General features: G+C 40.8%; 1 protein-coding gene across 2 annotated transcripts; it reads right to left on the reverse strand.

Annotated features, from left to right (window-relative positions):
• Nucleotides 1-4,614: 4,614 nt before the first annotated feature.
• On the reverse strand, nt 4,615-13,177 carry LOC146976839 (BTB/POZ domain-containing protein KCTD9-like). Of its 2 annotated transcripts, XR_015037226.1 has the most exons (13): nt 13,017-13,177; nt 12,771-12,892; nt 12,626-12,669; nt 11,893-11,980; nt 11,699-11,757; nt 10,896-11,024; nt 10,731-10,798; nt 9,398-9,493; nt 7,935-8,084; nt 7,749-7,854; nt 7,501-7,634; nt 4,924-6,050; nt 4,615-4,892 (listed from the first exon to the last, which is right to left on the reverse strand). XR_015037226.1 is itself a non-coding variant. In XM_085792614.1 (12 exons), exons 1-12 carry the CDS (start codon nt 13,062-13,064, stop codon nt 5,934-5,936), a joined length of 1,161 nt encoding a protein of 386 aa, XP_085648740.1. In that variant the 5' UTR covers nt 13,065-13,177; the 3' UTR covers nt 4,615-5,933. The 2 variants fall into 2 exon arrangements, 1 of the variants encoding a protein (XP_085648740.1); XM_085792614.1 differs by having other exon boundaries at nt 4,615-6,050.
• Nucleotides 13,178-15,426: the final 2,249 nt, after the last annotated feature.

The following is a 15,426-nucleotide window of genomic DNA, read 5'->3' on the forward strand; positions in this document are numbered from 1 at the left end:
TGTGTGTGTGTGTGTGTTTACACTGCAGACAGGAGGCATGAGAACATAAACACACCACAGATGTAAACTCACTAAACTGTAACCACAGCCAAGGCAACACAACATCTGCAGCCAGAGCCAACCGGAGCTGCAGGTTGGGTCTGAAGAAGAACAAGAAGAAAAGGACATTTAATTAAAATTCAAATCTGACTCTTCTCATTAATACACTTCTGTGAGCAAACAACACCTGATTTAATTTACTTACCTGTCCTGTCCTCATCAATCGACCAAATGTGGATCAGTCCGCCACAGAAAATTACGGAAGCCCTAAAGGGCCAAGTCCGTATAAATTTTTTTATTATCGTTTTCTCGTGATAACGACTTATTATTTCGTTATCTCGAGATAACAAAGTCTGTTTTCTCGTGATAACGAATTAATTTATTTCGTTATCTCGAGATAACAAAGACCGTTTTCTCGTGATAATGAAATAATCATAGAATGTGTGGTTGACATGGTTGCCTAGCAACATGTTTCCCCGGTGCAATCGCTTCTGCTTATACGGGGAAGTAGCAGCTGGTTAGCCGCTGTATGTTCGTAGCAGGGGGCTACTACGTATTAACTGACTCGCCGCTCTGTGTGTGTGTCGCGGTGATAATTTAACCGTGAAAAGTAGGCTACAACACACACAACATAACGTAGCCGCAGTGTTGTGAGTGAATCATGTCGGGACAACCAGGCTTCATGAATCCGCTTCACAGACCCCGGTGCCCGGCCGCCACTAGAGCAGCGGCGGCGGCGGCGGCGGCCAAGCACCCGTAAGCAGAAGCGATTGCACCGGGGAAACATGTTGCTAGGCAACCATGTCAACCACACATTCTATGATTATTTCATTATCACGAGAAAACGGTCTTTGTTATCTCGAGATAACGAAATAAATTAATTAGTTATCACGAGAAAACAGACTTTGTTATCTCGAGATAACGAAATAATAAGTCGTTATCACGAGAAAACGATAATAAAAAAATTTATACGGACTTGGCCCTTTAGGGCTTCCGTAGAAAATAGTCCTGAAAAATGTGAAACTTCTTCCTGTTTGATAAAAACTCCAGTGGTCAACTGTTTGAGGAAACCACAGCCTGTTTATAAGATACCAGAAAGCTTTAGACAGAAAGCACTGCAAAAACTCAATATCTTACCAAGAATATTTGTCTTATTTCTTGTCAAAATGTCATTTCTAGTCAAAACAAATCTCATTATACCTAAAATATGTATATTTATATGTATACATACATAGTTATACATAAAAAGTAGCTTTTTACACTAGTACACTTTTTACTTATTTCAAGTCTATTTTCATTTCAAATAAGTAGAAAAATCTGACAGTGGAGCAAGTTTTTCTTTCTTATTACAAGCACAAAAAACTTGCTTTCACTGGCAGATTTTTCTACTTATTTCAAGTGAAAATGAGTTTGAAACAAGTGAAAATGATCTAAAAACAAGTCAAGTTATAATTGATGAGTCTTATTTAAAGTGGAAAGAGATTAGTTTCGACTAGAAATGAGACATTTTGACAAGAAATAAGACAAATATATATAGTTTTTGCAGTGAGTAAACTGCTGTATAAATTCACATGCATGACAAAACAGTGATTAGCTCTGAACCAATCAGACGCTGAGATTCTGATCTAAATGCAGTGAGGAGATGGAGGCAGCAGCTGTAGCTTTTTTTGTTTTTAATCTTTACTTCATGTTTTCTATTGTAGGGGAGAGCCGCCTCAATTGTAACGTTTTTCACTTTTCACTCTACTACACAGAGATCGTTTTACCTACATATGTCACATTTTCAGGCAAAGTACCAATACATGTCTGCTATCAAAAACGACTTAAAGTTTTTCAATTAATAAAAGAGGTCTTGAGTAATATAACTGAAAGCGGACTGTGTCCGATGTTACGACTGAAGCGCTGGTGCGTCTTGATTGTAACAGCGGGTTTGATAGGTTGTAACACTGCTAAAAAGTAGCATTAAACTCATCGTTTTCAGGTCAAATCAATTATATTTCATTCAGGGAACTGCTTAACGTTTCTTTAACACTAAGAATGTCCTATAAAAATATTGTATATTATTAAAACTTACCGAAAGTACAAGTTGGAGAGTTTGTGTGAATTCATTGATAGGAGAATGCATGCGAACACTTATGCTGCATTCGATTGCACTCGGAACTTTTTTTTTTTTCAGAAGCAGCGTTGCTCTTTCTCTTTCTCACTCTCTCCCTCTCCCTCAAATAGCTAATATCCTTCCCCAGCAGTACTTTTTGATTTTCGAAAGACATCCAAACAAACATCACCACTGTGGCCGCCATGTTTTCCGAGGTTCTGCAATGAAACGCATTTACCTCGGAAGTCATAATTTCCAACGAGTGCAATTGAACGCAGCATTAAGAGTCCCATTCATAGCCTATACCTGCACTGACCCCTGTTGGGTCAAATAGCATCACCTCAAATCACTTCTTTTTTTAGAGTCTATGCAAAAGAAAATCAGTCGGTTTGCACAAGTTTTATTGCAACAATAAGACTATAGGCCTACACCTCAGTGCATTAGAACATTATGTGCAGATCAGTCCTTTTCCTCTCCTGTTGGGGGGGACATTGTGTAAAACAAACAAAAAACTAACAAAGAGCAAAATTATTCGAGCTGTGCTTGCAAATGTCTGCCGTTGTCATAATTGTAACATGCGTTACAAATGAGCCGCTCGGAGCACCGTCCATTTGGCGTTGTTTACAGAACACACCTACCAATAATTATGTGTTAAAACGATGCAAACTAGTGACTAACATATACATAAAGACACCCAAGCGGATTTTAGCCCTGTAACATTAAAGAAAAAATCTGTAGTCAAAAACTAATGTGGGAGTGAATTTTTCTTATTTTGCGAAAATCCAGCTTCTCCGACGATATCTCACCACAGCATGGAGGAAAACACTTGCACTTTGCCAGGCATGTGTATTACGGTCCTCGTCACATCCTGACGTAATGACGTCACGATCGCATCGACCAATCAAGAGAAAACGTGAACGTTACAACCGTGACGCGTTACAATTGAGGCGGCTCTCCCCTACATTATCCACTGTTAGTTTCTAGATGAAGTGTTTTCCTTTAAATGGTGATGCTGATGTTTAAAGTGACATGGTGAAGCAGCATTTAGCCGTTATACTGCTCACAAGTGGAACAAACTACCAGCAGAACTGAGATCAGTAGGCTACTGTAAGCACTTTTAAATCCAGGTTAAAAACATTTCTCTTTTCACGTGCTTATAGCTGAGAACTTAAAACTTTATCTATTTTCTTTTATTTGCTCTTGCTTTTAACTGTTTTTAGTGTTTTGCTTGTTTTTATTCTGTCTCATGCTTCTTTTTTAATGTTTTGTCTTTATGTAAAGCACATTGAGTTGCCTTGGTATGAAATGCGCTATATAAATAAAGATGCCTTGCCTTGCCTTGCCTAAAGTCACATTCAAACTGAAGCAGTTTCGACTTTTGAATCTTAAATCGTCTGAAACAGAAACTTTTTTTCCTCCATTTTGATTCATTGAGTCAGAAAAAAGAAAGAGAGGAAACTCATCCACAGGAGAGATGAACGTTTTTGTGTGGAGCAAATCTGTTTCCTCTGCAGCGACATGAGTCTTTTTCAATAATAAATCTGGGGGCCTGATGTTAGGCCACGCCCCCTTTTGGCCCCGCCCACTGGACTCAACATGATAAAACATCTGCATTTTTAATCAAGTCACACTGAAGATTGAAGCTCAGTGTTTTTTTTTTACACTGGGATGGTTCAACTGTCAAAAAGAAGCTGAGTGTGATCACATGGAGCATGGACGTGGTTACCAAGGCAACAGCGCCCTCTGTTGGGTCATTGGAGCACAACAACCTGCAGCCGAGCAGGAAGCAGCTGTACTGGATGATTATCACAATATTATAACTGTTTGATTCAAATGTTAAAGGGATAGTTCACCCAAAATTTAAATTTCACTCATTATCTACTCACCCTCATGTTACAGGGGGTCTCGGCGTAGCAGTGCATAGATTTTTCTACTTATGCATAGATTTTTCTACTTATTTCAAGTGAAAATTAGTTTGAAACAAGTGAAAATTATCTAAAAACAAGTACATTTTTAGGTGATCAGTCTTATTTAAGGTGGAAAGAGATTAGTTTTGACTAGAAATGAGACATTTTGACAAGAAATAAGACAAATATTCTTGGAAAGAGTTTGAGTTTTTGCAGTGCTCATGTGGACTAAGGGCTGGGAGAAGTTTCAGAGTCCTCCGTGGCTTCTCTGAGTTACAGGGGGTTGCAAATGGATACCAACTGTCTTCATAACAAAAAGACACACCAAAAAACATCCAAATACCTCCATGCTGCTCGTATGTAATGTCCGTCTTGTATTGAAGCCCTGAAATGCGAAATTGTCCCGAAATTTTTTTAAATAAGTCTATATTTCAAGCTTGTTTTGTAGCGGAAGCTCCTCTTCTCTAATGAGTGACATTTCAATTTTGGGTGAACTATCCCTTTAAGGTGGTTTAATTTAAATAAAGTTTAAATTCAAAACACAAAAAGGAACAAGAGAACAGGATTTAAGAAAAAAAAAAACATTTATTACAACACGTTGCTCATAAAACAACCAGAAGAAGAAGAAGAGACAGTTCAGCTTTAGCACCTCTGGTTTCACAGTTCACATGAAACGTGCAGCGACAAGTAAACATCACACACTCACACACACACACACACTTTATCGCTCTCACACACGCACACACACAGTCAGTAGGACTCCACATTTACTGAAACATGTTTTTCCGTTGGCACCGTGTTGAAAATGTAGAAAATCAGCAGGTTGATGAGACGAACAATCAGACGTTTGACTTCAGATACAAATAAAATTCATCTGGACACAAAGAAATGTGCCTTTTCATAATAATGACCTGTGGCGTTTGACATTTACTTTAAAATCCTTATCACAAAATATTTAAGACATTAAAGACGAGCTGTTGACGACTGTCGAGGTAACATGGAGACTTTATAAAACAGAATAACTCTGGTTTACTGCTTGTTTCATTTCACTGTCATTTATATTCTATTTAAACTATGATTTTTTTTCATGAACACTGAGGCTGTGGTTGTTCAGTAGTTTTTTTCTTATTTTTTCACATCTCACGATAGAATTAACATTTAATCAAAATGTATTGAATGAAACGGATCAACGTCGGGGGTTTGGAGGTTTATGAATATCATAAACTAAACTACATTCAGAGTCTCAGAGCTGTGGAGTGTTCACTTCCCACAGAAAACACAGGAAATCTGAGTCTTCTACACTGTTAAAAACAACAAGTTTCTGAGTTTGACAGATGTAAAAAAACAAAAAAACAAAAATAAAACAAATGTTGACTCTTGTTGTTGTTTGGTTCAGAGCGAAATATGAGGTTTGGTGTTTAGTCGGTACGGAGAGAGAGGAGGGTCAAAATTACTGATGGATGTGTTTCATGGTCCACAAAGGAAGAAGGAAATCTTAATGCATGCACACTGGAAGAATTTCAAAATAAAATGTTATTAGTCACTATAGAGGAATGTAGTTTACGGGATCCCGTAGAGTCTTTTTACCGACAATCACTGATTTTTATATTCACTGTATCATTTGTGACATTTAACAAGAGAAAATACAAATATTTTCTGACACTCAAATGTCAAATCTGATGATTTTGCTTTTGTCTAAACTAAATCTCTTTGGGTTTTGAGACAAAGGTAAACAACCCATCGATTATTGGAGAACACAACCAACAGATAAACTCAATATATGAGTTTCTGAATCGTCTCGTTTTCCTTGTGGACCATGAACACGACTGATCACTGTTGTTGTGTGTTGTGTTGTGCTGCGTTTAAAGCTCAGTGAGGAAGACGCTGGAGTTTTACCGCACACTCTGAGACATGTGCAGAGGAGTCAGCATCTCCTCGAAGATCGCCCCCTTCACGTTGGAGCCTCTCAGGTTCGCCTCCTGGAGGTCACAGCCCGACAGGTCACAGTTCTGCAAAGATAAAAGAATAAATAAAACACCTAAATGCATCACTGAGCTTGGAACTGGAGGGTTTTCAGAGGGGGCGAAGTCGGCACATGTTTTTAAATGTTTTCATTGGGTCTCCCAGTGTATGTGTAGCCCCGCCCCATTTTGGTGGTGTAGCCCCGCCCTGTTTTGGTTATGTAGCCCCGCCCTGCTTTGGTTAATGTCTGTGTGTAGCCCCACCCTGCTTTGGTTATGACTGTGTGTAGCCCTGCCCTGCTTTGGTTATGTAGCCCCGCCCTGCTTTGGTTATGTAGCCCCACCCTGCTTTGGTTATGTAGCCCCGCCCCGTTTTGGTTATGTAGCCCCGCCCTGCTTTGGTTATGTCTGTGTGTAGCCCTGCCCTGCTTTGGTTATGTAGCCCCGCCCTGCTTTGGTTATGTAGCCCCACCCTGCTTTGGTTATGTAGCCCCGCCCTGCTTTGGTTATGTCTGTGTGTAGCCCTGCCCTGCTTTGGTTATGTAGCCTCGCCCCATTTTGGTGATGTAGCCCCGGCCTGTTTTGGTTATGTCTGTGTGTAGCCCCGAACTGTTTTAGTTATGTCTGTGTGTAGCCCCGCCCCATTTTGGTGGATTAGCCCCACGCTGTTTTGGAAATATAATTGTAGCTCCGCCCTTTTTTGGGGATGTTTGTATCCAAAGGTTATTTGGTTATGTCTGTGCGTAGCCTCCAACTGTTTTGGTTATGTAGCCCCGCCCTGCTTTGGTTATGTCTGTGTATAGCCCCCAACTGTTTTGGTTATGTATATGTGTAGCCCCCAACTGTTTTGGTTATGTAGCCCTGCCCTGCTTTGGTTATGTCTGTGTATAGCCCCCAACTGTTTTGGTTATGTATGTGTGTAGCCCCCAACTGCTTTGGTTATGTAGTCCTGCCCTGCTTTGGTTATAGCTGTGTTTAGCCCCACCCTGTTTGGGAAATATAATTCTGTCAGGACCACTATGTCAAAATAATATTTACTTGCACAGTTTAATTTGGCGGTATGGTACTGTTCTGGGACCCCCTGCTCTTCCACGCGCTTGCGTGGAAAGCCTGAGGCAGGAAGAGCACCTTCCTGCCCTTCACGAGCCATCATGAACGGCATAAGCAGGGAGCGCAGCAGCAAAGAAAACCCAGACAGAGCAGAGCAACCAACAAGATACAATGACAGGAGGAGCTGGGGCGGAGGTGGGTTGCAAAAAAGCCGGCAGAGGAAGCAGCAGCAGCAAGGGAGGTGACGTCGGGCTAGAGCAGTTTAAATAGCGCGCTCTGAATGCAGTTCCCCAATAGGGGAGTCAGCTGAGCCATCAGCTGATCTGCACAGGTGAAGACAGTTACGCTGTGCTGATTAAGAGCTTGACGTCATGGCCTGCCAGAACTAACGCTACGCTTAATTTGTAGCTCCGCCCAGTTTTGGCGGTGTGTGTGTGTGTGACCTCACCTCCAGGTCGGTCCCCGCCAGCGTGGCTCCTCTCAGGTTGCAGTTTTTCAGTTTGGCGTTCTTCAGCGTGGCGACCCTCAGGTTGATGCCCGTCATCTGACTCCCCTCCATGTCCACGCCCTTCAGATTGGCCCCTGACAACAACATGCAAACACACACATTCAGCTCTGTAGCTCAGTATACATACGGTAAATAAACTTAATTTATTTCAGGTTGATCAGGAGGAGTCGTGTGATTGGCTGCTTCACCCTCCAGGTTGGCTTTGATCCCGGCCGGATCCTCAAAGTTACAGCTCCTCAGTGAAGCTCCCTCAGCGTTGGTGCAGAGCATCTTGACTCCCTGGAGATTGGCTCCCTGAAACACACACACGGTTAGCTTTATTGTCTTTATATCGACTGTATTAATTTAATTATGATCTTGTGTCGGGGCCTCACATCCAGACAGGCCAGGGAGAGGTCGGCCCTCTCCAGGTTGGCCCCGCTCAGGTTGGCGTGGGTCAGGTTGGTTCCCCTCAGGTTGGCCATCTTGAAGTTGATGTAACGTAGATCCAGACGAGAGAGATCTGCTCCGGTGAAGTTCAGACCCTGAGGACACACAGACAGACACACACACACAGTCAGAGTGAAGCACTTGTTTCAGATGTTTCACCTTTGTGAATAATTTGATGTCACAGTATGGACAGATTCAGTGTTTTGGTGACAAACTGCTGCAGCTCTCACCTTGTTTAAATAAAGTTGTTTTTAAATACAAAATTAGAGTATAAGAAAATTAATTCTCGAGTTTTAATTAATGTAAGATATCTTTTGATTAGGGGTGTAACGGTACACAAAAGTCACGGTTCGGTACGCACCTCGGTTCGGGGGTCACGGTTCGTTGCGGTTTCGGTACAGCAGACACTAATTGAATGTAAAACTAAAATCTGTCATGTGTTATAAAAGTTAAAAAATAAAAAAGAATATAAAATAAAACAAGTGCATTAGGAGTGTTATAATGCCATTCATTAATTCTAGAGGAAAAAAACTTGCACTTGACAACTGGCAACTATTATAAAAAACAAACAAACAAGAAACTAACATCAATGTTGGTTTACACAGTTAATTTAGACTAGATGCCAGTTGCTTTGTTGATGTTTGTGGTCCTGTCTGTGTTCATAAAACAGAGGCAGCTACATGCACATCCCAAAAAAACTGAAGACTCGGTGCTGGACCACCAAGAAAGACACAGGTAAGGAAAAAAGGAGACCACACACTAGTTAAAAGCTCCCGTGACAGTTGAATGTCACTCACACATGTGACGTTTTGGGCGTTAGCCCTTCATCAGACAATAGATAGACAGACAGACAGACAGACAGACAGACAGACAGACAGACAGACAGACAGACAGACAGATAGATAGATAGATAGATAGATAGTTAGTTTATTAATACAGATTCTGGGTCCAGTTAAACAATAGTGTGCGGTCTCCTTTTTTCCTCACCTGTCTGTGTCAGCCACGGTGACATAAATGAAGCAGGCGGCTCATTACCGCCACCTAGATTGGAGTGAGGACTCAACTTTTTTTTTTTTTATATATTCACTCAGACTATTCGTCGTGTGACTGTGTGCACCGAACCGTGACGAATACATATACCGTTACACCCCTACTTTTGATATTCAAATTTCTTTCTCTTTCTGTTCTTCCTTGTGACTCTTTCACTTTCTTTTTAAATCGTTTTCTTTTTTCCTCTCTCTTTGATGTCAGATCAATGTTCAGATAGTGATTCGTTGTAGTGACGCCTCACTGGAGCTGATCAAACATTCACATTATTAAAAATCTCCTGACATCTCGTCTCCTTTTCATGAAACTTTCTGTCAGAATCAAACAACCATCTCCTCCTGTGTGTGTATATTTCCTCTACCTGACAGCGCAGCTCCGACTTGGTGGTGGTGGCCAACAGGAACCTGATGAACTCCTTGCGACACAGAGGTGAGTGGTCGTCGGGCGGCTGAGTGGACTGAAGAAGAGGAAGAGGAGGATGAGGAAGAGGAAGAGAAGGAGGTGAAGCTGCTGCACCTGAACATACACGTACAGGGTTCCCACAGCTTAAGCCAAGTTAAATTTAAGACTTTTTTAAAGCCACTTGAAATGAAATTTAAGACTGACTTCATAATAAACACAAATGCAGAAAAAAAAAAAAGAAAAACCCCACATCAATTACATAGGGTTAGGGACAATTTTACCCACTTTCCTATGTGATCCAAGGTAAAGTGACTGCTACATGAACATTGGATTGTGTCTCTTTCCAGCTGTCAAAATAAATGCATAAAAAGTCCGGAAAAAAAAGCGTTGACGGGCGCCACTAACTTCTCTATGTCAGAATGTTACCAATTATTTTGAGATTTGAGACTAATTAAGACCATAAAATACCACTTACCAAGTGTTAACATTTTTAAGACTTTGAAAAATTGATTGAAGACATTTTAAAGGGATAGTTCACCCTAGAATGATATTTCGCTCATTATCTACTCACCCTCATGTTGACTAAGGGCTGGAAGAATTTCCAGAGTCCACCGTCCCTTCTCTGAGTTACAGGGGGTCTTGGCGTAGCAGTGCATGTCCATATAACGGTTGCAAAGGGACACCAGAGCTCTTCGTAAAAAAACACACACAAAAAAACATCCAAATACCTCCATGATGCTCGTATGTAATGTCCGTCTTGTGCTGAAGCCAGCGTCAGTGCGCCGGCGTCAGTGCGGCGTCAGTGCGGTTACTGCGAATCACGCGAGATTTGGACGGACCAGGAAGAGGAGCTTCGAGAAGCTTCCGCTACAAAGAAGCTTAAAATATAGACTTATTTAATTTTTTTCGGGACAATTACGCAATTTGGGGCTTCAGCACAAGACGGACATTACATACGAGCATCATGGAGGTATTTGGATGTTTTTTTGTGTGTGTTTTTTTTACGAAGAGCTCTGGTGTCCCTTTGCAACCGTTATATGGACATGCACTGCTACGCCGAGACCCCCTGTAACTCAGAGAAGGGACGGTGGACTCTGAAACTTCTTCCAGCCCTTAGTCAACATGAGGGTGAGTAGATAATGAGCGAAATATCATTCTAGGGTGAACTATCCCTTTAATGCCAATTAAGGCCTTGTTTTTAGATTAATGAATTCAATGCCTTTTAAGACTTTTTAAGGATCCGTAAGAACCCTGATGTATTTCTTCTACCTGTCTCTGTCTGTCTCACTCACCTTGATGAGCGTCTCCAGCTGCTCCGCCAGCTGCTCGATGCCGAAGAAACGAGCCTCCTCCAGGACACCTGCAGAAGGTCAACAGAGGTCAGAGGTCATGAGAGGTCAGAGGTCATGGGCACAGAGGACAATGAGTCGACACTTGATCACTGAGTCAGTTTTTACCCAGAGGGTTGATGCCTTCGTTGATGATGAGCTGCCCGTGTCTCAGGTAGTTCAGGATCGGCTCAAAGTAGTCGGGACTCCGATCGATCAGGTAGGCGCCCTGAGAGTCCTGCTTGTTCCCCCACACGTCTGGACACACACACACACCACCAGGGTTATTACAGTTCACTAAGACTAAGACTAGCAGTGAATAAATAATTTAGTAACCTGAAAAAAAAGACACATTTTCCCAAACGAGAACTAAATAATAAGAAGAAAAAGAAAAAGAAAACAGTTCGAAGCCCAAACTGATGATAATTTTCTGTCCTTGTGATAGACAATAAAGTTTTTTTTTAATTGAATTGAATTGAAAACTACAATGAACAATGTAAAACTAAGGTAAAGTAAAGTAGAGTCAGGTAACATCAGCTTAGTTGTAGTTTTCTTGTCGATGTCTAAAGCTGCAGGAAGAGAACACCACAGCTCAATATGGGACGACTTGGAGTGAATGGAACGTGATGAGGACTGATGGGAACATTATGGGATGGATGCAAATAAAAAGGAACAAGTTCATCTTCAGAGGTCTGACAGAGGCTTTCTCCTAAAACCTGAAAAACTACAACTAAGACTCAATAAAAACTAGTCAATTCGTCTAAAATAAAAACTAAATTACAACTGCTTCATCACTTGTTGAACTCACTCAAACTAAACTGAAGTAAAAAAGCAAACTGGAAGACTAAATAAAAATAAAAACAAATGAAAAATGTAAAACTATAATAGCCTTAAACAAATAAATAAATAAACAAACAGATAAAAAGTTTCACCTTTCTCTCTGAACATGTGGGCCAGCATGCTCTCAGGCTCTTGACTGACCAGGGTGCTCCTGAGGACACACACACACACACACACACACACACACACACACACACACACACACACACACACACACACACACAGTTATTACTTGTATTATTATGATGTAACCACAGTGAGACTCCTGCAGGGCGGCCATGTTTACCTGGTGGTGGTGAAGCAGCGTCCGCCCACGTTGAGCGTCAGCCAATCAGTGTGAGTCTTTTCAGGATCTCTGAAGTCATCATGAAAATCTACACACACACACACACATACACATATTTCTTTTTTTTCATTGGAGCATGTGTTGTTTTGTTTTGATGCAAGATACTGTGAGGTTTTTGGAAGTTTCAGACAGTATTTGTCACTACTGTGTTTGGTTCATGTTGTATAATAAAGTTACATTTGAATAAAGCAGCAGATTTGTCCATTAACAAACACCTGAGAAAAATATCCCTTTATAGGTTCATTCAGAACAAATAAAGAACAGCCCTAATTTTATATTTACATTATCATATTATTACTAATATTCTGGACAGACTACTGAATTTCCTTTAGAGGAAGAATTAAATACAGGTTTGATTAATGTTGACAAGTGCTGTAATTAACACCTCAATAAAATATTAACACAGCGGCATCCTTTGAACAAATAAAACATGTTTGATTACTTTGTTATGAACCATGATTAGGATAAATGATGATGATTAAATGGTTTACTTAATTGACAGATCTAATAAGGACATAGTTTTGCATATATTCTGTATTTATCGCTCTTATATGACTGTATTTTTCGCATTTATCCACTTCATATTTTCCCTTCTGTACTGGAGCAGCTGAGGATCAATAAAGTATCTGATCAGATTGATTGGTAAACAAAGGAAGTGATCAGTTCTTCTCACCTTCACACGAGTCTTCCTCTGATATGTACAGCACATCATCGTCTCTGCAGGAACACACACACACCCACACACACACAGAGTCAGTACAAACACACACACACATAAATGCACGCCGCTGCAGTAGTATCGATCCTAGCCTAGTTACCTGATCAGTGTGACGTCATCGATCAGGCCGCCGTTCCCGTTGTAAACACTAGAGGCTCTGATCCCCAGTTTGCAGCTGGCCACCGACAGTAGATCCTCCATGGAGCCGTACACGGCCACCACCTGTCCGGTAACACACACACGGACACACACAGACACACACAGATACAACATTAGCCGCTGCTGCTAACAAACCGTTGCTAACCAACCACCTATTTCCCCGTTGTTTTACCTCCCTCGTGCTCACCTTTCCGTTGGTGCAGGTTCCGTTAACGAACAGCGTCACTCTCCTCATGGCGGGAACAGACCGGTGGGAGCTTCACACGCACGAGTTTTTATCCTAAATACATGTTTTTACCTGTTGTTTTTAGCCGCTAGCAGTGCACTTCTTTCCCCCTTCTCTGCCTCAGTCTCTTTCCTGACTCTGCTCAAACGCCCAGCGCAGCCCGAGCAGCCAATCAGCGACTGAGACTGAACCTCAACAGCCAATCAGGAAGCAGAGGGGGCGGGACCTGCACAAGCCGGAAAGCATCAGTAAAAAACTCGTTTTTTTTTGTAGCTTTTTTGTATCCTGACTCCGAGTGATACCTACCTACCACAACGTATTATCTTTAACAGCACGTAAGTCAGTAAACCAGTTTTTTTTTTTTTTTGCAAAAACTATTTTTGCCTCTTTTTTTAAACTAGATTAAGATATATTGAAATGACGTCGTTTCGAGTGAACTCTGGACTATATCCCTTCAGGAGTCAGGACACTTGGATTGCAGCGGATGAGCAGTAAGGAGAAAGATTACTAAATTGAATTTTTTTTATGTTTGTGACCCTTGGTTGAACTTTGAAGATGCTGAAGATCATGAACTTTAGGTGAATTTTCTGTTATTTTGTTACACCCTTACAGACGGTTTTAAATTCCATCCTTTCATGCTGTTAAAGACTCATTGAGTCCTTGTGATGGTGAAGTCATAACTTTTTAATGGTTTTATATTTTGTTATGTTATTTAGCTTCTCTCCCACCATGACTGTTAATTTCAAACAATAAAATTAATTAATTAATTAACCCTTTACAGGCCGGTTTCTGTGATGTACACTCATTTCTATACAAAAAACAACCCAAAATTAGATATTCTCTAATTAAAGATGGATTTTATTTATGACAACTGTCTGGGGTCAGGCAATGTTTATAGGGAATATCAGTTTTTATGCATTTTTACTTTTTTTGTAGTGTTAGATTGAAATAAAAAATCCTGGTGGGAGATAAGTTAAATATGCTATAGCATAATTGTAGCCAAAATGCTGCTAAATAATGCAACAAGCGAGGACTCATTGAGTCCTCATGGGGTGTAAGAGTAAGCAAGCAGTTAGATAGATGGATGGATTTATTTTGTTGTTGTCTCAATATCCAAGACCAAAGTGAGATCAGATGTCAACGAAATGTCAACATGCTGAAGTGTGAACCTTCTGTTACAGATAACCAACTTCCTGCCTAAAAGCGCTAAGTGCAAACTTGTACTATGCACACTTATTCTGCAAGAATGCAATAATGTTATTGGACAATGTTTGATGCTGCCTCCTAGGAGGAGCACATCGCTCCTTCCTGCTCTTGTTCCTATGTAATCTGATGTAAACAAACCTTGTTGTGCACTCTCGTACAGACTTTTGTGTGTATGACAGTCCACCTCTTGCAAGATAAAAATAAATTACTCAAAGTGAAACCTCATTTTGCTGGACTTTTCTCTCTCACAAGTTAAAGGACATTTCCACAACATTACAAGGTTTTTGTGTAGTTTAATGGACGTTTTTGTGTCGGGCGCTATTACTCTCACATAAAGTTTTCGTTGGACTATGACCCGGCCTCCCGGGTCTCCAGATGAACTTTGAGGAATAAAAATCTACTCCGGAGTATTCATCAGCATGAGGGTGAGTCACTAATTACTGAATTTCATTTTTTGGTGAACTATTCCTTTAAAGCTTATAATGAAAAAAAGAAAATAAAAACAGGAACCGTGCACTGGGGCTTGAAAATCATAGTGTGCCTTGAGAGAGAGAGTGGCGACCTTGACACATAGCATTTATTGACATTATTTACTGATTATCGGGGTTTTCCTATTGTTTTCATTTGCCCGCCAAGCACTTCCTGGAACTTTTGGAAGGCGTGACCGGCACTTTGAACTGCAGTTGTCGACACAGTTGACGCACTTTCTCTTTCAAGGCGCTCACTTCTCTTTTATGCACGAGGCTAGACTTCTCATCGAAACGACATACACTCGTTGCTCCAGAGTTGGTAAAACATTCAAACTAATTATTTACTTGTCATATTTTGTGTTGAAACTTGTGAGAAGTTATTTTATTGTGGTTCGCTTCCTTTTTGTGTTATTTGTATGTCTCGTCTAAGGACTGTTACTGTGAGTTCTGCGTTTGGAAGAAGCTGAACGCGGTCTTGGTAGCAGAAGGGAGTAGGAGACTAATGGCGTATTTACTTTACTGTCATACAGCCAGGGTTTTGATGTCACTCTGATGTTTTTTTTATTTATTTTTTTAGTTGTGGACTCTAAATGTCTGATGAACAAGACAAAACAAAACTTGCCAGACTACCGCTCATTTCCACGTCAATTTAGTGTAGTATTATTGTATTGTTCAGGCCCGTGCAGAGACCTTTG

This window comes from Trachurus japonicus, chromosome 12 (assembly GCF_045865225.1).
Source record: "Trachurus japonicus isolate A0001 chromosome 12, Traja_1.0".
Classification (NCBI taxonomy): domain Eukaryota; kingdom Metazoa; phylum Chordata; class Actinopteri; order Carangiformes; family Carangidae; genus Trachurus; species Trachurus japonicus.